The sequence below is a fragment of the Sinohyriopsis cumingii genome, chromosome 16 (assembly GCF_028554795.1).
Source record: "Sinohyriopsis cumingii isolate HCF-2022 chromosome 16, ASM2855479v2, whole genome shotgun sequence".
Lineage (NCBI taxonomy): Eukaryota > Metazoa > Mollusca > Bivalvia > Unionida > Unionidae > Sinohyriopsis > Sinohyriopsis cumingii.
In genome coordinates this window covers 61,042,325-61,069,718 of record NC_142976.1, presented here as the reverse complement: position 1 = coordinate 61,069,718, position 27,394 = coordinate 61,042,325, and the positions used below count along the sequence as shown (strand labels likewise).

The following is a 27,394-nucleotide window of genomic DNA, read 5'->3' as shown; positions in this document are numbered from 1 at the left end:
ACTGTCGTGTTGGACCCTAGCCAAGGCAAGCATGTCACGACGTGCACATGCTTGCAGTTCTGGCATCTAGACAACGTCAGAATTTAATGACGTGCAAGCGATTCTAGTGATAGACTCTGTATAAAGTTGACACGTTATGGCATGCATGTGATTGTAGTGCTGGACTCCAGCCAAGCGTAGTATGTCCCTTTTCTACTATATTCAGAAATTGTTGATAATAGTTTGAGGAGGAACTTCTTTTGAATAGACATTATGCAGATTGTGATGTACTAAATGAACCTATATTTGAAGAGGAAGTTGTAAACAGTATACTTGGACTAAAATCTGGAAAGACTTGCGGTCCAGATGGGGCGGGAATTGACATTTGTCATGTGTAATATGCCGCTTATCACACAATGTTTAGAAGCACTTTTTAACAACACTGACGTTTTTCCTAGTTCATGTGGAGAAAACGTTATATGGACACTAAATCAAAGGCTCTTTAGAAGAACCTAATAATTTTAGGGGTATATCCTCGATTAATGCTCTTTAACTCTATTTTAAGCAAGTGTTTATACGAATGAACTGAAATTGATTGCACTACTGAAATAGCTTAAGCTGGGTATAGGCGGGAATTTTCCGCCACTGATAAAATATTTACTCATACAGTCATACAGAAATATATGTCAAAAAGGGAGGAGGGTTTGACTGTTTGTATGTAGATTTTTTCTAAAGCATTCGACAGTACTGTATTGCCTTAAAAGGTATAAATGGGAATTTTTTTAACCGTTATAAATTCAATGCTCTCGAACTTCGGTCATGTGAAACGTCCAGCGAAGGCTTAATCTTATACTTTGTCTGTACGCTTGGGATTATGCAAGGCTGTGTTTTGAATCCACCATTATCAGTTTTGTTTATTAATAATTTGATTCGGTGAATGAGAGAAAATTGTGGTTGAGGTATTATTATTTCGGAACATATACCGGATATTTAGCGCTCTCATTTGCTGATGATGTAGCTAATTATTTAACATGGATAGGACACCCCCCCCCCCAAAAAAAAAACCGGTGTTTTGCAATGGAGGATCTTTAAGGAATTATGAAAAATATTTTTTATATAAAAAAAATGGGTTATGAATTGATATTCTTTCGGCGAGTGGTCTAAAGCGCTCACCGTTACGGATCACTGTCGTATCACCTCTGTCTGCGTGGGTTCGAGTCTCGGGCTCGGCCAATGTGAGTACGTGAGAAAGCTTGCCAGTAGCTTCTCTTAGTTAGGTGGTTCTTTCCGAGATTTCCCGGTTATTTTTCCTCCACCTTTAATACTGGCCACCATGTATAGCCTATCGTGTGCTGCAAAAATGGCATTAAACCGTAGAACAATTACTAATACACGAGTCTTGTGTTTACACCCAAATTTTCTTGGACGAGGGCTAAATAAATAATTCAGAAAATATTGAAAGTGTTTAAATCAATGTCTGCAAATATTTCATGATATATAAATAATTACATTGCCATGGAGAATGTGTCAGACTACACTTGTATGTTACATATTATTCTAGATGTGTTAATTATTGGCGTATATTGTTACATATGGATAGGAACAGATACCCAGCACAATTATTAAATCATCAAATGATAACGGTTGTGTTTCACAGGAATCAGATGTAAGATATTTGTTATCTAGCTTTTATGGATGTCGCAAGATGTTGGAAATGCTTTTTCAGTTGTAACAGCATTCTTTCAAAAAGTGAAGGATTGCACTAGTGAAAACTGGCATGATTAAATCACGTAGTCTTCAAAATGTGGGCATTATCAAAATTATAAGACATTGCAAACTGAAGAGAGGTATATTTTCATAAGAGTCCTGCAAAGCTTTTTCGAGATTCAGGTGTTCTAGCCATAAAACAAACTGACGGACATGATGTTGCTACTACTTCAATATGGTTGGTGTAATTTATGTTATCGCAGAAATTTGGCGTTTGTAGAACATGAATATCGCACAGATTTAAAAAAAATATTTTCAAAATCTAAAAGAAAAGTAAAATACATGCTGCGTCTAATGTATACACAACATCTATATGTGCGCGACAGGTGATTTTCTCTTTGTATGCATTATTGTATATGGGCCGGTGACCTAGATTAAGAACTAAAGAATATTGAATCTTAGTAGCATGACGTGCATGTGATTATAGTTCTGGACTCTACCGAAGATATGCATGTCATAACGCGTGCATGCGCATTGAATGCTAGGCTCTACCTAAGGTAGGTTTGTTATAACGTGCATGTGATTGCAATGATGGGGTCTACCCAAAGCAGGGTTGTCATGCCGTGCATGTGTTTGTAGTGGTAGACTCTACCCAGGGGTGTAGCTACGATATATCAAGAGTATGCAGAGGGGCCCACGAATTATTTTTTCACGCTATAGATTCGGCAGGGGCCCATCCGTAAGCTTTGCATAGGGGCCCAACTATCTTAGCTAAGCCACTGACTATACACAGCGTAAGCATGTTATAACGCATACATGTGATTGTGGTGTGATTGTAGTGCTTGATTAGAGCCTTTCCAATAACTCGTCTACACTAAGCATCTCACTGATATCACTATTATACGTGGGAAGTCATTGTTACCATTGTATTATTTTTTTTATATGAACAACAGTTGTGATAGAAGCACTGGTAAATCATGATAACATAGAACAAAACTGTAAAACTACAAATTCCAAAATTCGAGCAACTGAGTTTGTACTGATATTCACCTTACACGAGCTTGAAAGGGGTACGTACGTACGTACGTATGTATGTATGTATGTATGTATATATGTATGTATGTATGTACGTATGTATGTATATATGTATGTATGTATGTATGTATGTATGTATGTATGTATGTATGTATGTATGTATGTGTATGCATGTATGTATGTATGCATGTATGTATGGATGTATGCATGTATGTGTATGTATGTATGTATGTATGTATGTATGTATGTATGTATGTATGAATGCATGTATATATGGATGTATGCATGTATGTGTATGCATGTATGTATGTATGTATGTATGGATGTATGTATGTATGTATGTATGTATGTATGTATGTGTATGCATGTATGTATGTATGCATGTATGTATGGATGTATGCATGTATGTGTATGCATGTATGTATGTATGTATGTATGTATGAATGCATGTATGTATGGATGTATGCATGTATGTGTATGCATGCATGTATGTATGTTTGTATGTATGTATGTATGTATGTGAATGTATGCATGTGAGCATGGATATACATGCATTATTAGTGCAAATTCTGCATATAACGAGTTCAGATGAAATTTATCTATGGCTGATAACACTACACACATGTGAATTCATCAAATCCATGATGTAATTTCAGACATATTAAAATGACGTATAGATTGATTTTGAAAGCCATGTCCTCTTTTGATATTTACATTCATCGATTGAACATCCGACCAAAGACATTTAAGGTAGAATTAACGAATTCTGCTATTGATAGTCACTATTTTCATCGCTGAGTATATATAAAAGTCCGAATATCACTAAATTTGAAATAAGAATTTAACATGAATAAAAGAAAATAGAGTTCACAATGATAAAATGAAAATGAAAATTGAAATTGAATAATACTAATAACATAAACGAAACAATTAAAATTAAATTGAAAATGGAAATCAATAAAAAAGAAATTAGGCAAACTAGATTTGAAATAAAAATTGGAAAGAAAATTAAAAATTAAATTTTGGAAAAAAATCAAAATCAAAAATGAAAATTGATAATGAAATTAAGGAAACTAAAAATTGAAAACGAAAATTTAAACTGAAAACGTAGTAACGAAAATGTAAAACTCCAAAATAACTACTTTTAAAATAAGTTTAAAGTTTGTTTGATCTTTAAAACATGTCTTTTAAAAATATGGTCACTTCAATCTGTAATGGCAAATATAGAAAAGCACCGAATTTTTTAATTACAGTTACGTTCTTGTGTGACAGCATATAAGTAAAGAGTGTACGTATGAACACTCGTATCCTTTTCGTTAGATCCTATTGGTGTGTGTTTGGATTGCATTCATAAACTAGTGCTGGCTATTTTGTTTTTGTGATTTCATCCCCATTCTTTTATACGAGTTTTTACTGGATAGTAGATGTAGGTATTTTTAATCACCGGATAGAATATATGGTGTGTTGAATAGTAATTGAAAAGTAGGTGTTGGATAGTACTCAGAAAGTGGGTGATGGATAGCATAACAAAAGTCAAAACGTGTGTTGGATGGTACACGTATACTGGTATGTGTTGGGTAGCATGTTTGCGTGGTTTCATCCACTTTATTTTATATCATACGGCCACACTTGTGTGAAAGTATCATTGTTATGTATGTATGTATGTATGTATGTCTGTCTGTCTGTCTGTCTGTCTGTATGTATAACAATAACGCGCGCGCGATTGTGTGTGTAAACATTCCTACCCTTTCCGTTAGAAGGTAGGGGTGTGAGTTTATATAGTATTAAAAAAGCGGGTAATGGATAGTATATGTGGTGCGATGGATTGTAATGAAAAAGTAGGGAATGGATACCACGTGTGTGTGAAGAAATGTAATCAAAGCGGTTGCTGGGTAGTATATGTGGTGCGCGGGATTGTATCTAAAACGTTTTAAAATTATCATTACAAGTTGTACCCCTAAATTTTATAGTCTTAGTTCCCTTTAAACTATCGAAAAACAATATGGCAGTCTCGTTAGACCTTAAGTCTTTATGCCCTTAGGGATAAAAGAGATGTATTCCGATTTTTACATTAAACTTAAATTCGAAAAATGGAGATATTGCGAATTTGTCATCTTCTTAACAATGCAAATAGAGGTTATCCGAGCATACATAACTTAATGGTACAAACTGATGTTATCCTAATGTTACATTGTTTAGCGATAACAAATGAGATATTCTGAATCTTGCATTATATGAAAGGATAAATATCTAAGTATTCCGAAATATCATGTCCTAACTGTACAATACGAGGATATATGTAGATCGCGGCACCCCTATCTTAAAACTAGAAGTGGAAGAAACAATCGGAATACGTTTGCACTTTTCGTTCATTTCCAGTTAGGTACTTAATCGTTATTCGATGCTACTATCATCATATAAAACCATCGATTATTCAATAAAATTGCAATGCATTATTGCAACAACAAAACTCACAATAATAATAATAATAATAATAATAATAATAATAATAATAATAAAAATTCTTCTTCTTCTTCTTCTTCTTCTTCTTATTATTATTATTATTATTTGAAAACGAGTCATAAAGGGTTCGGAAAAAATATTTTCAAGTGAACTTGAAATCCTCATCTGTTTTAATGCAGCGAAAATTAAAAGGCAGCGACATGGTAAAGGTGTATAACAAAAAATGCTTTCTCCAATGTTACATGTGTTTTCCTCAAAATATTTTCACTCCTTTTTGAAAGAAAATGTCTTCCAGACTTTTCTGTTTAAAGAGAATCGTTTGATTGTCATTGCTTCTTTATCTTGGAGTACACTTGGTTTCAAACTTTACGAGAAAAAACGATCTTTCAAAACATTTCAATCAAATGAAAATTAGCAGAAAGTACCTACCCTCCTGTATATAGACATACAAAGGCATCGTCATGTTGATGTGAACAAGGCGATCTATAAGCACAGCCAATCTGCGTATGCCCTGCATTTAACATCTGTAAAAGTAAATTATTGTAGCATTTAAAAGTCATTTACGTGTCTAATAAAAGACTATCGTTTGAGACCTCACTGTAAATAATTTGCCCCTCCCCCAAAACAGTAATAGAAACAAAAGACCAATAGAGAAAAGGAAATATAAAAAACAGCATAGCCATAGATAGGAGAAAAACATTATATTGCAAAGATTCAGTTTAAATGTAAAATCTTTGTCATTTGCATGTTTTGAACTAACTTAGTTTTGTGTTTTAATTTTTTTTCTTAATAGAATATATTCATGAGATGTTTGATCCCAGAAGAAGAAACAAGTACGTGTTTAATTCTGTTTAATACGTGTTTAAATATGATTAATATGTGTTTAAGTCTGTTTAATACGTGTTTAATTCTGTTTTATACGTGTTTAATTCTTGCAATTAAATTTGATATTCAATTCATTTCAATGTAGAACTGCGATACATAGATCTTACTTTTTGGAGTGTTATTTGTGATGGTTTTCATTCGCCACATTGGGATCATCTTTATCTTGTACCACACGGAAATCTGGCTTTGTATTTTCTGTTTTGTTCCCGTTACTGTACAGTTAGCGTAGCAGATCCAAGGAAATACAAATGCTTATAATCGATCAGTTTTGCTACTTTTAATGTATAAATGTGGGAGATTACTTTTTTGCATGATATCACGTATGATATTCTTTCTGCATGTTACATACTACTGATATTACCCTTCGATACAACGTACATAAGAAACATACTTTTAACAGGAAATGACTGAAAAGTGCAACTACATGTAAACGTGATTCGGTTGACTCAACGACAGTTCGGATATTTGAAAGCCATACACTATATAGTCGAAAACAGCTTTTATATATATTTTCGTATTAGTTTATTTTGAAAGGGAATCACGTTTTGACCTCTGACTAAATGCTGTTATCAGGGATTGTTTCTTTTGTTCTTTTTACAGTTAATTGCCTAATTATGCCTTTACCAGATTCTTAGTTTGGTGCAAGAACTCTCGAAAAAATATTTACCTGCGAATAATGGAAATCGTCAATGTCTTACGAAGGTATCATAAATTCTAAACACTTAGGAAATTATTTTCAACCTCTTTGATGTTATCACGCGTTATTGCTTAAAGCAGAGAACATCCAAAAACTTGGTGGAAACCATAGCTACCATATGGACCTCCGCAAAACCTCACCCTTTATCGATACTGGGACATCAAGTGTGCAAGCAGGATCCTATCCGCTGCTGTATTCAGGTTCTTAAACATGCGCAATTAAGGCTTCAAAACTGATGTCAAAATGACTTCTGTGCTGTTTGTAAACCCACCCACCCACCCCCTCCACTCCACTCAGTGGCGTCACTAGGGTTGGTGTCACCCAGTGCGGTAACCCATGGACTTCCTTCCGTAACATACCGATGTCTAGTAAATGTTATAGACAGTCATTTTGGTGTCACACCTATGATGGTGTCACTCAGCGCGGTCCACACCCCTGCACCCCTTAGTGACGCCACTGACTCCACCCCCACCCCCCCAGAAAAAAACTACCCGCAGGAAGAAAAAAAAACCATATTGTTGAAATGAACATCAGTCAACAGGGATAACATTATTGTTCAGATAAAGTACTTTGATTGTCCTTGTTGAATATCATTCTTTAGTTCTCATCTACTGAAATTAGCAAAGAGTGAGCATTGGTTGAGAAAAGATGGACGGGTGCTAGACTTCTTTTCTCTTGATCAACATTTCTTAGGGAAGTTCTTGAGGATATATTTAGAGCATTGCGTTTCATATAACATGACCTGAAACTTGGTTCTGAGTATGAACATGTTGAGGTCATGTGAATCGATTAAAGGGGTTTTGATGAAACTCTGAAGGGTATATGTAATTCATGTGTTGTTGCTGTTGCTGCTGCTGCTATGTCTTCGTAACAATATTTTTACTATAAGAATTCTAAATTATTAGATGTGTTATGTATATCTGATTTGCATTGTTTGATAGTTACGTGTTTTGCGGTTCTTTATATATGTCATTACATGCTATTGTAATGTAACATTGTATTCTGGACTTGACCTTGTCCAAAATTGATTTCATTTCTGTTTGACTTGAGTTGACTGTATTGTGTACACAACTAATACATAGCTAAATTAATCTCTATGTTTATGGGTTGAAAATCAGTTTTATTGTTAACAGAGGTAATCATGTTTTTCTGGGGCTAGGTCTGGGTTTTGAAATTTCCTTAGTGTATTTTATTTGCACAGTCCAGGTTCTGGGTTTTTTTTTCCAAGCATAAGGATCATTCTAGAAGGTACGTTTCCATTATGTAATATTTTTTATAGAAAATACTAATTATGACCTGAATTCAAGTAGAGAAGTATATAATCTTGTAAATGAGAGGATGTTTCGGCCCTGCTTTAAGATCTAGCACCTTCAAGTTGTAATATATGTTGTGTCCAGTATTTCATGTTTTGGGCTGGAAATTATATTTCTTCAAATTATTGAATTCAAATGATTATTTTCTCTGGAAATACAAAAGTGCTCTAATAAAATTCTTAAATAGAGACATTCTCTGGAAGTTATAGTGAATTTTCAAACCTGGAATTATACATCAACACTCTACAAGCTACCACATATATATCATCGCCTTCAGTTTTGGGATTTATTCTGGACTTCTACTGAATTTTTTTCAGGACTTTAAATTAATAGGACTCGTGTCTGCAATTCTTGATTATTTTGGGATTTAATTCGCAACACCGTAAGTTCTTTTATTTTCATTTTCACTTTGTCTCCTTGGGAAATAAATTATTTGTTGAATGTTACAAATCTTGTAGCTTTTCGCTCTTTTCTGTTACTTATTTTAAGAGCATAGACTCGTAACAGATTCTAAAGGTATATCTTGTCAATTCTTTGGTGCTTCGCTAGAAAAGCCTAAAGGCAGGTTGTGCATTTTTAGGCCCATCCAAGGCTTCTAAGCTGTAAAATAAACGAAAGCAATGATGTAAAAATGGCAAGAAACGTGCAATGTCACTAGTGTTTTCTATGATTTTGATCATTAGTTGAAGAAATTATAGTCACGAATATTTTTGACGCCAGTACCTGTAACTATCCAATTTTGCATTACATCTATGTTAACCCTGTATAGGGAAACAACAACTAAAGATACTAAAATAAGAGAGCAACGTTTCTTTTATTAACAAATAATTTTCATAGTAAATTACTTCGTCCAATTGCAGGTACAACGTAGTTGGTTTTGCAAATAACTGTTTATTTTAACCTTCAACTTACGTGATTCAGATTTGAGCACCGCCTGTAATATGCACACGAATTAAGACTGGGGACAAATTGGTCTATTTCACTAAACCATTCCATAATAGCTTTGGTGAAATTTCTGTCTTCGAGTCCAAAGTAAAAATTGCTTTCCACCATCAATGGATTTTCAAAAAAAATATGCAGTTCTTCTTCATGGACATTTTTTGTTGTGTCTTTTTCGACCGATGTACAGGCAATCCTTTCCTCTGCTTGCAGTTGTAAGAACGCGCTCCATTTCTAGAACAGATATAAATGCAATTTAAATTACATATTAAACGTTTTTTTTAGTCTTACGTTTTCTCTGAAAACCTTTATATAATCAGCGATGCCCAAAAATTATTTAATCAGTCATATACAACAATTGAGATAGAGTCATCTAAAAGTTATTAGGAAGAGTTTCAAAAACAAATATTTGATGCAGATTTCGGTGTAATAGTCGTCAGGAGATTATTAAGTAATGAACTTGTAATGTTTGATGCAAATTTCAGTGTAATAGTCGTCAGGAGATTATTACGTAATGAATATTTAAGGTTTGATGCAGATTTCAGCGTAATAGTCGTCAGGAGATTATTAATTAATGAATATTTAATGTTTGATGCAGATTTCAGTGTAATAGTTGTCGGGAGATTATTAAGTAATGCATTTTTAATGTTTGATGCATATTTCAGCGTAATAGCTGCCAGGAGATTATTAAGTAATGAATTTATAATGTTTGGTGCAGATTTCTGCGTAATAGTTGTCGGGAGATTATTAAGTAATGAATATTTAATGTTTGATGCAGATTTCAGTGTAATAGTTGTCAGGAGATTATTAAGTAATGAATTTGTAATGTTTGATGCAGATTTCAGTGTAATAGTTGTCAGGAGATTATTAAGTAATGAATTTGTAATGTTTGATGCAGATTTCAGTGCAATAGTTGCCAGGAGATTATTAAGTAATGCATTTTTAATGTTTGATGCAGATTTCAGTGTAATAGTTGTCAGGAGATTATTAAGTAATGCATTTTTAATGTTTGATGCATATTTCAGCGTAATAGCTGCCAGGAGATTATTAAGTAATGAATTTATAATGTTTGGTGCAGATTTCTGCGTAATAGTTGTCGGGAGATTATTAAGTAATGAATATTTAATGTTTGATGCAGATTTCAGTGTAATAGTTGTCAGGAGATTATTAAGTAATGAATTTGTAATGTTTGATGCAGATTTCAGTGTAATAGTTGTCAGGAGATTATTAAGTAATGAATTTGTAATGTTTGATGCAGATTTCAGTGCAATAGTTGCCAGGAGATTATTAAGTAATGCATTTTTAATGTTTGATGCAGATTTCAGTGTAATAGTTGTCAGGAGATTATTAAGTAATGACTTTTTAATGTGTGATGCAGATTTCAGTGTAATAGCTGTCCGGATATTATTAAATAATGAATATTTAATGTTTGATGCAGATTTCAGTGTAACAGTTGTCAGGAGATTATTAAGTAATGACTTTTTAATGTTTGATGCAGATTTCAGTGTAATAGTCGTCAGGATATTATTAAGTAATGAATATTTAATGTTTGATGCAGATTTCAGTGTAATAGTCGTCAGGATATTATTAAGTAATGAATATTTAATGTTTGATGCCGATTTCAGTGTAATAGTTGTCAGAAGATTATTAAGTAATGACTTTTTAATGTGTGATGCAGATTTCAGTGTAATAGTTGTCAGGATATTATTAAGTAATGAATATTTAATGTTTGATGCCGATTTCAGTGTAATAGTTGTCAGGAGATTATTAAGTAATGACTTTTTAATGTGTGATGCAGATTTCAGTGTAATAGCTGTCAGGATATTATTAAATAATGAATTTTTAATGTTTGATGCATTTTGCAGTGTAATAGTCGTCAGGAGATCATTACGTAATGAATTTGTAATGTTTGATGCAGATTTCAGTGTAATAGTTGTCAGGAGATTATTAAGTAATGAATATTTAATGTTTGATGCAGATTTCAGTGTAATAGTCGTCAGGAGATCATTACGTAATGGATTTTTAATGTTTGATGCAGATTTCAGTGTAATACTCGTCAGGAGATTATTAAGTAATGAAATTGTAATGTTTGATGCAGATTTCAGTGTAACAGTCGTCAGGAGATTATTAAGTAATGAATTTTTAATGTTTGTATCAGATTTCAGTGCAATAGTCGTCATGAGATCATTAATTAATGATTTTTAATGTTTGATGCAGATTTCAATGTAATAGTCATCAGGAGATTATTAAGTATTGAATTTTTAGACAGCCACATAAAATGTTAAATTAAAAGCTGTAAGAAATATTAGTAAAATGTTCCCTCTATTCAAATTTGTACTCAGGAACTCATCATTTTCTTCCATTATTTTCACGTTTTTTGACTTGCTAATGATGTAACCTTTAAACATTTTCGAGAAAAACAACAGGGATATTTTGGATAATTGTTTTTAGATTTTGCATTTCGTCATCCGTTTGGTGTGATGACAGAAACTTCTTTTCTAGTTAGGCTCATTTTCTTGAAGAGTGGATAAAATAAAGCCAATTTTCCCTGTTTACTCTAATTGTATTAATTACCTCTGTCGGTAATAATATTTTCGGATTAAATCATTTTGTTCGCAAAGATAAGCCCAGAAGAAACATTTAAGAATGTAAGGTATATACACAAAGCGACGCTCAGCAAAATTTCATAGCTGAAAATAGTTATCGAGCATTAGATATAATAAGTAAAGCTATTAATATACCGTAGCCTGCAGACTTTTCCAATTCTGTTGACAGTTTTTGTTTGTTTGTTTGGTGTTCAGATAGGTAATAATAATTATAGGTTACTGCATTTGTATGGGAAAATATGAACGAATTTTTCGAATGGAAATACTGCACGACTCCGCCTAGATAAATTTGAACTTAGTCGCGAGCTCGACATAACTTTCGAAAGAAAATGGCGTGTCTAGTTAAAATTTAAATTTGGAGTCATATTGTGAATGAATGTGCATTGCACAACTTTTCCATTTGATCTGGAATGAATAGATTTTGGTATTTTTTTTCGATTGACAATTCCACATGAAATACATGGGATTTAAGAAGCTAGGGAGAAGCATATTGACATCTGCAAATGTGTTTCTGTTTCTGTCATTGAATGTTTGAAATCATAATGTGGGAAAAATATGAAGTCTTTCAATTGCAATTATCCAAAAGACGCTATGGAATTTAATGATTATTTCGTTTTGAGTGCAGTAAGGAAGATATAATTGCACTTTTCGAAATTACAGTACAATTTCGAAATGTGTAATCAAAATTGAGAACCTTCGACATGGCTCATATAATTCGGATTTGCAGAACTAAGAAAGTACATTCTGAGGAAATTCAGGATGTAAAACTGTAAGCATATTTTTTGCCGATCTTATCGCCAGCTAAAGAAGACAGTATATGACTTGTCACTTGTATGTTATTTGTAAGGACACTTTCTTGCGTCTGTTGTATATTGTAGCTAGCCTAAATCCGAAACATTGTATCAACGCGGAATGTGTCAAAGTAGCTGGTATGTGGCAGTCCACGAAACATCTGTTTTAGTTTATTCAGAAACAAATTTAAACAACCGCAACGTAAAGCGCTTATTACGTGAGTGTACATGATTTGTTTACAAATCAAAAGTGCTGGAGTCTGCGTCCATTGTTTGTTTACAATAGAAAGTAGTTCCTTTATGCACATGAATGCTATATGCGTATTGGTGCGCGGGTTCAGTATCGGGTAATATTGCACGATTCTGACAATGTAAAGTTAACGGGGAAAAAAAAGCATATAATAATATACAATATTATTCACTTTTGTCTTAACCCACCCGGAAAGAACATTGTTTATTGCTTATTTTGACAGGTCATAGTTTTTTAAACAAAGTAAAGCATCTTTTCAGTTAGCTGCAAGCCTGTTGCTGATTAATATACGTTACTAGTGTGATTAATTAGATGCTGATTCGTGAAGGCTTTGCTTTATTAGATGTGCTTAAATTAACTAATGGCATGATACAAAAAGGATGGAAGTTGTTGAAAATATCTGTACCTTTGCATACGTGACAATATACGGGTCTGTCCCTTGACGCCTATATTTAATACAGGAAATGCATTCCCACTCTGTAATCAGCGTGATCTAATTGTCTTTTTGCCTCATAAAATTTGATCACTCAAGGTGATCCGACAAACCAGCGGAGAGGTGAACGGTTGTTGTTGTTGTTGTTATTGTAGGGTTTAACGCCATTTTTCAGCACACGATGGCCTATACATGGTGGCCAGTATTAATGGTGGAGGAAGAACCCGGGAAATCCTCGGAAAGAACCACTGACCCACGAGAAGCTATTGGCAAGCTTTCTCACATACCCGCATTGGCCGAATCCGAGACTCGAACCTACGCAGACAGAGGTGAGATGGCAGTGATCCATAACGGAGAGTGCTTTAGACCACTCGGCCACTCGGGGACCCGAGGTGAACGGTCATGTGAACAATAAACATGACAGCACAAGAAAATATACTGTAATAAGTAAATAAGTGACTAGTATCGGGAGTACCGTTGATTTATTGCATTGTTTCAAATTATATATTAACTCAGTAGTTCCCAAAAAAATTTCGGACCACCGCCTCCTTGGTTATCCTCAGCCCTCCCCCTTTACCCCGTGTAAGGCATTATTCAGCATTAGAGCGCCCCCCCCCCCCCCCGGTAATCCCACCGACCCCCAGGCTGCGGTACCGACCACTTTGGGAACCACTGCATTAACTCAACATCGATTTCATGACACCCTCAAATAATGTTTAACTTTATGGAAATAAAATTTACAATAATTTCACAAAGAAAAAATATTTTTATGAAATGATCCTCCAACAACGTAAGCATGTTCAAAGCTATTGTGACATTTTACTGTACTAATCGCAAAAAAACCCCGATGCAAATATTAAATAACATCCAAATGTTACTAAGACACGATCCCGTTGTTATGTATGTCTATCCTTTTGGTAACTCATAGTGCATGATTTTGCCTGATGTTTGCAATTTGTATTCATGGTTGTAAATTGTAGTAATTGTCTTTAGTTGAAGTCGTGTACGTCTGTTTTAAGATGTTACATTGCGTACAGTTACGTATGATCTGTAAATAGATGCTTGTGTACGTATTGGCAATTACTAATACAAAAACCTGTTAGTAAATAAGTTTACGAGATTCGGCCTTAAACTCATGGGACAGATCGATCAGGTGGTATCTTAGAGGAATAATGTTAATTTCTATTGGATGAGTTAAGATTACTTGAATAGGCATTTTTAATTATTAAATTTAGTAGTACGATCTGTCACTTAGGGTATATTGCGATATATAGTCGTAATAGACTATTGAAATCTTATATAAGGAGAAAACTGAGCAATCTGATTTATTGATATTTTTGGAGTTCCTGTTATATCATCAGTCTGCAGACATATTGTATGTTGCACTTAGATATTATTTCAAAGGGAAACATTTGTTTAGACTGCTCCGTCGAAATATAAAGTGCCCATTTATTGATAATTAAATTGTTTGTTAAGTTTTAAAAAAAATCTTGTTGGTTTTGCTTCTTCTTTATGTTAATGAGTTCAGACCATAGACAATATATGGGTGGGTAGGTATGAAACAAACATTAGAAAGCATAGAGCAATACGGCTTAGAAACTGGCCAAGCGCTTTTAAGTTATGGAAATTTGTGTTTCAAGGCAAATATACAACATATGCAAATAATAATTGCAAAACGAAAAGCGTAAACATCTGTTTAATACGGTTCTGCTATTGATTGCAAAATCACAGAATCTAACTCTAATGTATTCTTATGAAGACGAAAATAATGTACACTTACTGTTTATATTTTTAGAAATCAGATATTTCAATTTGGAAAAGACTAATACTTTTATGTTATGCCCACATCTTTTAATGATTGAAACAAAGAAAGGTAATACAATATAGCAATAATAACCATCCAAGACCCCAATAAGATAATATTTATTGTACAGTTATGATCCAAACAGTAATGACAACATACTTTAACCCTTGAAAATATGTCATCGGCACTGGATTTATCAATTTAATTCTGAACCGAACTGGATATCAGTCATAGGAACATAACAGCTTTGTTCTAAATGTGTGACTGTTGCGCAGCTGAGATTTGAAACGGAGTGGAACTTTCTGCCACAGCAATCATCGACCGTACCTTTTCGGCCAAGATAAAAATTACGAAGATGTTTTAACAAGTTGCAAATAATTTTATTTAGAATTTCAATCATCCAAAATTAGATTTGCTAAAAGTATGGCCAGTAGATCGTTTTGAATAATAAACGGGATTGAACTGAGGCTATGGAAACCACGTAACTCAGAATAAATTAAAAAGGCTGAGACCTCAGTTTTTTCTGTATAAAAATACATTATAAAGATTTAGTCCTTACTAGAAGATAGTGCCGGAATATCCTAGTGTCAAAATTAACGTATGCTACGGGTCCCGCACTTTCAAGGGCCCCATGCTAAATGCTTTCAAACTATCAGTTACCTATAGGTAGATAATACTATTACTGAAATGCCAGACATATTTGTCGTATTACCTGGCTGTATAGCAAATGGAAAAATACAATTACTTTATTATGCAAGTTAAAAATGTATGTATTTTAATATTTCTGTGCGTTGTTTTAAATTTAGGACCCCTTTATAACATATGCTACAGGATCCGTACTAGCCTAATCCGGCACTGCTTGAAGACAGTACATTTTGCAAGAAGTAAATTGTCTTCAAAATCTACTAAATAGATCTGTAGTGTTCATCAAGCCTAATTTTAAACATTCGGTTTTCACTTTATCGTTTCCTAAGATGCCTTTTGCGGATGCAACTATGAACGACTTGCATTTTCCGTACACGTCTTAAATAGATCCAGTCTTTAAGGAAAATACATTTATGGAAAGACAAAACGTTTATTCTGAGATTAGTGATTGGTGTAAAAAGGTACAGGCGATCTGTGACCCATGGTTGATCGTGTACATCAAAAGACGACGATTTCCATTCAGTGTCAAATCAATCAACATCCATAAATCAGAACATTATCATGGTACATGTACTAGGAGCAAACGATGACGATATAGTGATATAATGGACGATGATATATAAGATACAAATATATTTACAACGTTAGGGATAAAATCGCACATTTAATATACAATACATGTATTCACATAATGGGAAATGAACTAAAGAGTAAGTGGACAATGCATGACAATAAATATAAGTTAAGTTGTTTGTTTTGTTCGAATTATGATTCAGTCATGAGTTCAAATTTATAGCTGTTTGCTCATAAACACAAATCCCCTCACCAACAGCGGCGCGTTTGAAGTAATCAACAAGGTACAGACAGAGGAAAATACAGAAATCACTCGAGTTTGAAAGCTGCTGTGACCTTCATTTAATATAGCTGAGTTACTTTTCTCAAAAGTATTCCCTATATAAGTTTTAACGGGTGCTGGTGAAATAGGGTCAAAGATTTAGATGACGTAAACAAAATTGCTCAAATTACAAATGCCATTTTAAAACAACAGGTAGATGACAAGGGCTATCGTTTGATAATGCTCCGGTAACATCTTCGATATGCACCTTCATACCAGTGGTGATGAATGTAGGAGAAATAGGGCCAGATATAATGACGATGCAACTAACAGACACTTTAGAATGCAAAAATCGTTTTAGAGTGACACTTCGTCACAGCTCCTTAGAGGTTAGTATGAATGAGTTACCTTCCTGGAATGCACGCACGTGGCACATTTAATGAATGTTGTTGAAAGCGAGTCCAAGATACTGAAGGTGAATCGAACAAATAACTGAAAAAATTCATTTAATCGTGAAACTTGGGTCAAGGTGACCTAGTCCAAAGTTCTGGTATAGTTGAGTTACTATTCTTGATATGCATCCGCATGCCAAATTTCATAAGTAAGGGTGAAATCGCGTTCAAATTATAGAAGGTGTAAAGAATAAACAAATGAAAATACAAAAATCATTTGAACGTGGAAACTGGGTCACGTTGATTTATATTTGGTATGTTAAGTTACATGCGTAAATCTGTTTCCGAGCACCAGTTTTCATAAGTGTACTTAATCTAGGGTTTTAATATGATCTAGATGTAACGAACGAATAGCTGAAAATACAAAAATCACACCAGCATACAAATTAAGTCAAAGTGACCTGGTTTTAGAATACTTTAGTTACATGCGTTTAGATGCATCTAAATATAAATTGTTATAAGTGTCTGGGAAATAGGATCTATATTACTGAAGTTGAAACGAATGAGCAGCTGAAAAATACAAAACTTAGGCCAGCGTGAAATGTCGGTGATATTGACCTAGTTTTGGTATGGTTGATTTTCATTTGTCGAGCGATGTATCTACATAGGAATTTTTAAGACTTCATGTTAAACATGATCGAATATATTGACCGTGATTTATGAAACAATGAAACTGCCACTTCATATACCATTGTTTTCTTTCTATAAGAATCACACAAAACGACCCAAACAGGGTTATATTCCGCAAAGCCGCAAGCTTAAGAGACCGATTCTTGGATCATATTTACAACATGATGGCCGAAAATTATATTTTACTGCATGTTTCCTCCTTGGGAGATAGAGAATGAAAGCAAATACTCAAAAACAAATCTTAGGATCATTATATATCAGCAAAAATATCAGATATAGTACAAATACACAAAACCATTTCATGATTGCTTATGGTGCAACTTACAGTTCTATAGCTAACTGTTATTACAAATGTAACGCCGGGACTCCAAATGGTCTAAGGCCCAGGGTGACCGTGTGGTCTCAGGCGTTCTTCTTTACAGATCACTCACGCATATCACATATGCACTCGTATGTTCGAGTTTCAGGCTCGACCAACGTGGGTAAGTGAGAAAACTTGCCAGTATTTTTCCGTGTTGGTTCTTTACAGACTGACTGGCTTCTTCCTGCTACAAATTTACTAGCCGCTATATATACCACATTAGGGGCTGAAACATTTCGCTAAACCCCGACAAAACCAAACCCATCTTCAGAGAGCCTCATTTTAAGCCGAGCATGTGACTCTCTGATGCGTAAATGCGCGCGTGCATATAAAGCGTGCACTGGTCCTTTGAGTAGTACTAGAGGTGCACGGTATTACCGGTGTACAGATTTACCGATGTCATTTATTTCATGGTGGTACTTCCCACGACGCTTTTTCACCGGATCAGTAAGTCAGTAGTTTTCGTTTAAAAAAAGACTATGGAAATTCTCGAGTAATCTCGTTGCGAATTCACTAATTTTAAATGTTACAAATATAAGCTGAGTTATGATTCGTTAATCACATGTTTGACACGTGTCGCATAAAGCAACGTGGTGGCCAAACGGAATCTTGTGAAAGAGTTTTCAGGGCACAAACAACTTTGAGAGTGCGGAGTTTTTTTTTAAAAGGAGTAATTTTTTTAGTTATTTACTAGCATATGTGTTCATTGCTTTGAAGGAGTGCGAAACGTCGTAAGATTTTCAAGAGAGGAACTGTTTAATGTTTTAATTTTATGTAATTTCTGAAGTCTCTTAATGTCTTCTCGTTTGTTGAGTAAGTGTGTGGCATGTTTACTGGCTCTCTCTCTCTCTCTCTCTCTCTCTCTCTCTCAGAAATATCTTGCCCTGAAGTTGGCGTCTCATTCAAAGTTTTCCTGTCTATTATATCAATAGAGCAGATAATAAATCGAAGGCTTCGGTGTCAACACTTCCTATTTTTATTTACGATCTTTCTAATGTTAACACAATGCCTCGTGAGTTATAATTCTTTTATTACTAGTTATACAACTATGAATGTACACATATCACATTTGTCTATTATTAGGTATTTTGTTCTGCGGGTGGGGTGGGGTGGGGTGCGATCTTCTTTTGAGCTAGGAAATTTTCTTCTCATTTTATTTCAAAATAATTTTTTCCATATTGCAGAAGACAAAACGTATTGTTATTTTGCTAGTAGTCGGCGCAGGATAATTGTTCCATGCAAGGCAAACAGATATATGTTTTTTTAAAGTGTCACGCCCCTGCCCCAGAACAAAATTGTTGGTGCCTAATATAATTGTGGTATACATTATTACGTATAGCGGTATGTAAAAAAAATAGCACTGTGATAGACTTTTTTTGCTACACAGCTCTAAGTCATTCATCAAAACACCCATGACATACATAGGACCTTTCTATGGCCTCTTGCTATCTACAGGTACGTCATAGTATAGCACGTGGCAATTAAGTGTATGTAAATATATTGATGAACTCTAACTAATTAAGCTGCTGAAGAACGTGATAATTCATTTCAGAAACCCGATCATGATTTCCATTGCAAAACACCGTTAGACAGACATATTGGGTTATGAGGAATTTGTAATGTGTACGGATTATGGCGCATTGTCATACACTACAAAAAAATTAAAAGCATAAGTTACTTTGAATTTTGTTGTATTTGTTTTGCATTTAACACTGTTGATTATATAAATGCGAAATATTCATGCATTATTTTGCAATATATTTTATGCATTGTAATGTAGTTGAAAGCATTTAATTGACATAGATACATTTACATGGATTATTGTAACTTAAAAGAACGTTCATATACAGCGAATGAGTTAGAATGTTTTGATATACATCTGGTCCCTGACCGTGTTCTTATTTTCATTTTTTTCAGTTAGCACACCATTATGCCAGCACAGCATCCTTTTTGCTGGCAAAGTTACAAGACGCTTTCTGACTTTCAGATATTTAAGTTGAAAGCCGTTGAATCCAAACACGTTTATCGCATTTCACCGATCGATGTCCACTTCTGTTGGTAATATAGCCCACTTTTAGTGCCCACAATGCATGGCTAATAGTGACTCTGAATAATAATAATATTTGTCGCTTCCGGTTTGACATTATTACGATAGAAATCTCCCTCAAAGGTTTTATTCACTAAAGACCTTTATATAAAAAAAGAAGATACTATTTCTGAGCAGAACGCCTTTTAGAGAGAACAATCGGCGACGACGCTTAATTTGTTTGCTTAACAAGCATTTGCTTTGCCCTAGTTGTAGTTGAAGATAACTATATCCGTTGACCTGTGTATAGTTGCACGATTCATAAGTAGGCCAATGTCACTGAGCCTAACCCAATAAATAAATAAATAAATAAATAAATATATATATATATATATATATATATATATATATATATATATATATATATATATATATATATATATATATATATATATATATATATATATAATGAGATTAGTCATTTTTTGAATATTTTTCGAATATTTTGTTCTCTTATAACATGAACCGAGTAAAACACATGGTCTACAATATATCCTGCCATCGTGCAAAATCTAAATTCTTTGCTGAAATGTGGTATCTGTAGGACGGTCGTTCCATTTTTCTTATTGAAGGGAAGCTAAAAAAAATTGGGCTTGCAATTTAATTAGACTTGGCATGTGAAATACTTTAAAGTAAATTCAAGCTTCTTTAAAATAGTTTAATAAGATTATTGTTCATTTCTATGAATTAAGGTAAATATAAAATCAAAATAATTTGAACCAAACGCAATATTTCACTCCTTATTGTATGTCTATTTTATTCTAATTTATCTTGTATCAAAATTATCTTCCAAAGTGCCATATATCGGACGCCACCCCAGTTTCACTTATATGGAGCCGATACTTCTGTTCCACGAATATGGGACCGATCGTCCGCTTTCACGATATATGGTACCGATACCCAGGGTTCACTTATATGTGACCGATGCCCGGGTTTCCCTTATATGGGACCGATACCCGGGTTTCACTTATATGGGACTGATACCCTAGTTTCAATTATATGGGACCGATAATACGGTTTCGCTCATATGGGGCTAAAACCCGGGTCTCACTTATATGGGACCGCTACTCGAGTTTCGCTCATGTGGGCCTGAAACCCGGGTTTCACGTTTACGGGACCGATACCCGCGTTTCACATATATAGGACCGATACCCGTGTTTCGCCTATTTGGGACCGATACCCGGATTTCACTTTTATCTTACCAATACACCGGTTTCACTTATATTATCAAAACGTCTCCTCGGATATGGGAGTTTACATATTTTTTTTTCCTTATGATACTTTTGGCGATATCAATATTTCTGTTAACAGTAGAGACAGCGGAAAATATAAAAATTATGTTATTTTTTAAAATGAAACACATGGAATCCTTGCTATTCTTGAACAAAGCAGTTGAATAATTATTCACATTTTGTAATTTTAAAGACTTCTTTAAAGAAAATTCCAGACTGTACAGTTGGATCTTAGTTCTTGACGACAGATGAATATTTCGTTACAAAGTCATTGACACCAGCATAGCAATAAGAAAGATATTCAGAAAACCCAATTTCTTGAAGAAATTATTAGATGTTTTTGTGAAGTTAGTACCTGATCTCCGAACTGTCATATTGTCGTTCTATTAAGAAATATAGTAACTTGAGGAAAATGGCAATTGCTATGAAGGGTCGTCCTTCTATCGAACAATGCTCTTTAAATGGAATAATAATCTAGTGTGAAACGCTAAGTCATGTACAATTTGTCACACCTGAGCAGACTTATTCGAAGGTCTATTCAGAATGTGAAGTATACTAAAGCTAATAAATAGTTAACACTTTTTCGGAATGAATAATGTAAAGAAAACTTGCATTCAAAATCTGTAGTTTCTTTTATTACCCGATAATAATTTAGAAGTAGTCGTAGAAACCTAGAATGGTGTACCTAATTGACTATTGTGTCCATGCAGCTGTCGAACGAACAAATTCAATACATGAAATGGATTCGATAGAGCGTATTGTAAATTCATGTACTTTGGCTCTGGATTCGGGTTTGAAAAAAAAAACGTAATATTTTCTGAAAGTGTCATTTCAATGTAGAAGGGAGCTTTACGGTATTTAAAGAGCTTCTTTAGATAGATTTGTTACTTTAGTACTATATATGTTCATATAATTCTGGCTGAGGCAAAAAGCATCACGTTTCCAAAATATTTTCTTGATATTTTCTCGAAGCATCTAAATAAGGCAAATACAAAAACTAATAGGAAGAAACAGGATATTCAGGAAACAAGACTTTTTACACTGATAAGGTGTAGATATAGTTTTTTCCCCTTCAGATTTAAACATATTTCATACTCTTAAGGCACTTGGCTAGATACATGTACTTCTTGGACGCTCCTCTTATCTAACGCTTCTTTCTTTGTTCTATTTATAGCACTTTTAATACACAATTTACCATAAAATTGTTAGCTCAAAGAAATGAGATACCGTGGCTCTCCTAATCTAGTATATAGTAATAGGTAAATCGGACAGAAAACCAGCTGCTCATGTTATTAGCCTGCCATTCTTACGCTGTTGTTATAGCGTTTAACGTCATTTTTCAGCATAAGATAGGCTATATATGGGGGCCTGTATCGATTGTGGAGGAGAACCCGGGAAAACCTAGGAAAGAACGACAGACCCGCAAGTTTTCTCATATACCCACATTTGCCGAGCCCTAGACTCGATAATTCGCAGACAGGTGAGATGGCAGTGATCCGTAACTGTGAGCGCTTTAGACCACTCGGCCACTCGGGGCCCCGACAGTCTTACGTAAAAATGCGTGCGAAGCATTATCAGATAAAGTATATTAACATAGCAGTATCTGTGTATCAATATCGGACATCAAAAGTGCATTTAAGTATTTGTAAAAGAAACAACAAACGTATATATGTATCATGCATGTGTTTCTGGTATCAAATTGTGCCGAAACCCTTCGTTGTGTTGAAACCCCAGTCCTTCGGACACAAGATTCGATGATCGATTGGGGAATTAGAAAAACGCTGATGCCAGGATAAAAACACGTATGGTCTCAATATTTTCAATCACGACATTTATGCACGAACCGGTATTCACAAGCGCAAACCTTTGAATCCACGCAAAAGGAGAGACAAAGATCAGGATTCATAACTTGATACCTGGATTAAATGTTTTAGTCTGGACATTTGATGCCGGAAATAATTTTTTCTGCACTGTGCATGTCTGGTATGCAATTTAATATAGCTAAAGAAAGGAGATTTATTCATCGCCTTCTCGCATAAAACTCATGCAATAAAAGGCTAACTGAAAACTATTTTAGAAAATAAGAACAATAAACAAACTGTAGAGTTGCTTCGTACAATCCAAAGCAAGAAACAGAGGCTTTGGAGACTAGGTGCCATGAAATTTATAACTTGAAAATGCCCAAAAATATTAAGATATATCACTTTGTCTGCACGAGTCAGTATATTTTAATCAAAGTTAAATTAATCGAAGAAGGTAGCTCACAAATACGACGTTTAACTGCGAGACACACTTCACCATCAATGCAGGCTTAGCGGTAATAGGTAACAAAAGGTTAAAGTGTCTGAATAATCACATCGAAATTTTAAGCAATGTCGAATTAAACTGAGAAAGATCACAGTGCACCAATTTAAGCTGGCACAATAATTTCCTATTGATGCAGCCCAAGCTTACGCTGTATAACATTAGGTGACAAGGTTTTGCAAATACTCCTTTTGAACAATTTGTATCACAATCCAGTCTTGAAAAATATGAAACATCAACCCACGTTTGTGTACTCATAATTTGTATTGTGCAATGGATAATTTGATATGTATTAAATATACTGAAAAACACAATCCCTGACAAATCAAAATTATTATTTTCAAGTTTTATTTTATTTTCTTCGGATGAATATCATATGAAGTACGTTCTGCAAGTGCAGGAAAAGGGAGTGGCTTTAAACAATATTAAGCAACTTATGAGAACATCCTATGTATTAGCGTAGCCACGAAGATTCTATGTTGTGTTAGGGTTGTAATAAAAACCAAAGTCTTATGAATGTTTGTATCAGTCATTTCATAAAGACGGAATTCACCTGTACACCAATTAGCTCCATGACAACAATTCTGACGGTGAATTAAGAAGAGAAGTGACAAAGTACAACAGTATGTTATCAGCATTACTTTTCCTTTTCAAATGTCATGATTTGAAAAAAATATATATGTATAATAAGCTAAATATAAACATTTTAATTAACTCATATAATTACGATTTACAAAATAAATAGTATTAGGTAAGAACGCCATATAGCATTTCTGAGAAAGCAAAGATATGTGAGCGTAAACATTCTGTCGTAATTAAGCCCCAATTTATTCAAAACTGAGTTAAAGACGAACTCACCTAAGAGTGTTAAATGGTGAATAGAAAATAACAGGTGATGAAATAAGAATATACGGGACATGGTTTTAAAGAATTGTTCTGAATATCGGAACAAAACATAACAAGAAACTGCTTTACTTTGTGCCAAGAAAAGTCTCATAGAACTGAAAATAAACGAACCTGAAGACAAAAACGTGTGAGGACATCGGTATAGAAAGTCAGACATTGGAACGTCTGAAATGGTATCCCGCGTTCATTGTCAATTGACAGCATTATTTGAAGATTCGCTACACTTTCTTGGTTCCGCATTTACTTATAGTACTTTATATCAATCATCGTTAGTTCCATATAAGCTAAATACAAGGATTCATTGCAGTGTCAAAAACGGTACTTACGAGCCGTTCCATGTTAGCTGCCGTAACATTGAAGTAGCCATTGGCAAATTTTCTCCTCAGCTCGTTGTGAAACGCAAGTATCTCGTCTATATCCGCTTCTTGGAAAGTACCATCATCATTCGATCTAGCAGCTTTGCAAATAAATGAAAACGTATATGGCATTTTCCGCAAGTAGAATTTTAACTTTTTCCACAACATCGTCATGAAATATAAAAAGAACCTGTCATGTCTTCCGTTAATTTGTTTTGATCCCACCTCGAATGGACCGACATTAAACTCGAGATCAGAATATTTTTATAATTTTTCATTATTTTATATATTACCTAAATTCTCTATGATAATAAAATGCTCTTTGTGTGTGTGTGTGTGTGTGCGTGTGAGAGAGAGAGAGAGAGAGAGAGAGAGAGAGAGAGAGAGAGAGATGCTAAACCAAACTGTACGTTCGCATTATCACCGTGTCATCATTTGATATGAATCGTTGAACAAAGACATTACATTGTTTTATAAATATACAAGGGAATCAACACAAACAATACAAATGGTACGGTAAATTTCTAGGTTTTCTGCAGACAATAGACCCAAGAATTAACAGCGTTTACGAAATATGACTCGAAACTTTTACTATAAAGATAATGAAAACAGTTTCAGAGTGTTATATATATATATATATATATATATATATATATATATATATATATATATATATATATATATATATATATATATATATATATATATATATATATATATATATATAAAGACAGATACGAGGAAATGAGATATTGAGGTACTACTTACGTCCTGTTAGTGCAATAAATAAGAGAAATGCTGATAATGTTAGCATCTTTCCATCCCAACAACCACAACATTTAATGTCGCTGCTCGGAAATGACAAAACCCTTTTGGTGGTCATTCATGTTTCATCCTAGCCTCTAGTCCAAAACTTCGGTATCGATGCGATGTGACAAGATACGGAATCGCATGTGTTGGAACATCTTTTAATTAGAATATATACGTCATGCAAGGCCATGGTCACGGCGTGGGTGTTGATCAATATCAGCAAACGACTCGTAACAGTTCAGGTAAATTAATCGTCTATCACCTCTTCTAAGTTACTTTAATATCAAACAGTAGGCAAAGCGATACTACATAATGCAAAGAACGTTCGTTTTTGTCATAACCACAGTATCTCTTTCTTTGAAAAACCAATATTTTTTTCTCTTCAAAATGACCTTCCATGACTGAGAGATTCGGTTACATTTGAAAGGCAAGATAATTGCTTTCCTCGCATGACAAAAAATGTTTGCAAACCTGCAAAAGTCGATACGGAAGCGCTGGAGTTAAAACAACGATCATTCTATCAATATTGTCCAATAAAATGTACATTTTCTAATTATATATATAGATAAATATTATTTGTAAATGTGAGACAAGTTTGTGACTGGGTTACATATTCCTTTTAATTTGAAGTCAAGGCTTCGTTATAAATCACCGCGCCACACCTATCATCAGATAATCAAGAACCGCCAGGTAAAAATCAATTATAACTAAAATGTTTACGCACGGTATGGAAAGTAATGGATAATGTAAAGTACACGCATCTTGGATTTATGTATTCTTTTGTAAACTAAAATTATGTGAATTAACGTTTCCTCGATAGATATATATGTGTTTGGATATCATGCTTTTATCAACTTTTTACTTGACGAAAAAATATATATTTTAAGAGCCAATGGTTCCAAAACCGCGAAACTTAATGCGTACCAAGCAAAATATGGTAGATACAAATTATGAAAACATTTGAAAATAGGTTTTTCTTTTTGATATCCGAGGATAATAAATTTGATCTATATATTCATTTGATTTTACATTAGTTTTAAATATACTCCGTATAGTTATTGATAAATGAATATAGACCATAACAAATCCAAGAAACTAGGGATGAAGATTGATATATAAATTCCATCATCACGCATATTTTTGAACAACTCGAATGATTAATTATGACGAGATCTAAAGGCCATTTGAGACCAATCATTTTTTAGACAACGGTTGTGATTGACCATTTATCTTATGCAAGAAATAAACCTGGTCGTTACCGTGCAGTTAAGGAACTGTTTGCTGGTTACTCACCATTGAAGTTCTTAATATATGTCCCATACAATTATGGTGACAAGAAGAGCAAAGAAAAACACTGAATGTAATATTTTTTGATGAAACATGGTTAAGACAGACCCATCCGTTGCCATCAATGAATTCTGCCAGACAATAAAACATTATGACAGTCTTATCCCCGTTAATATACTACACAACAGTTTGTGCAAAAGGTATTCAAGACAAATATATATATATATATATATATATATATATATATATATATATATATATATATATATATATATATATATATATATATATATATATATTCCACTCTGATATTAACTGCAAAAAGTATGAGCACGGTGCATTAAACGATGTTTTTGCGTGGACTAAATAATATGGTCGCCAGAACTTAACTGCTGCGCATGTTGGTACAAAATGCTTTCCAAACTATATTTTATTTTCGAAATTGAAGCACATGATAAATTTGGTTGATGGAATGACTAATACTTACTACAGAACCGAGATAATATAATCAACGAATCTCGCCTGTTAGGGAAAATATGTCCAACCTGATAAAATCCAGTATTGCACGCTACAATACATATTCGTTTG

At 34.0% G+C, this 27,394-nt stretch overlaps 1 protein-coding gene across 1 annotated transcript in view; it reads right to left on the bottom strand.

Annotated features, from left to right (window-relative positions):
- LOC149780538 (C-type lectin domain family 18 member A-like) overlaps positions 1-25,627 on the bottom strand; it is a 46,090-nt gene extending 20,463 nt beyond the window's left edge. The window contains exons 1-4 of the mRNA XM_089936393.1: positions 25,478-25,627; positions 24,680-24,810; positions 8,992-9,252; positions 5,614-5,708 (exon numbers count right to left, since the gene is read on the bottom strand). Coding sequence (XP_089792519.1) covers positions 5,614-5,708; positions 8,992-9,252; positions 24,680-24,810; positions 25,478-25,592 — 602 coding nt within the window. The 5' untranslated portion in view covers positions 25,593-25,627. The remainder of the gene's footprint in view (positions 1-5,613; positions 5,709-8,991; positions 9,253-24,679; positions 24,811-25,477) is intronic.
- Between the last annotated feature and the right edge of the window lie 1,767 nt (positions 25,628-27,394).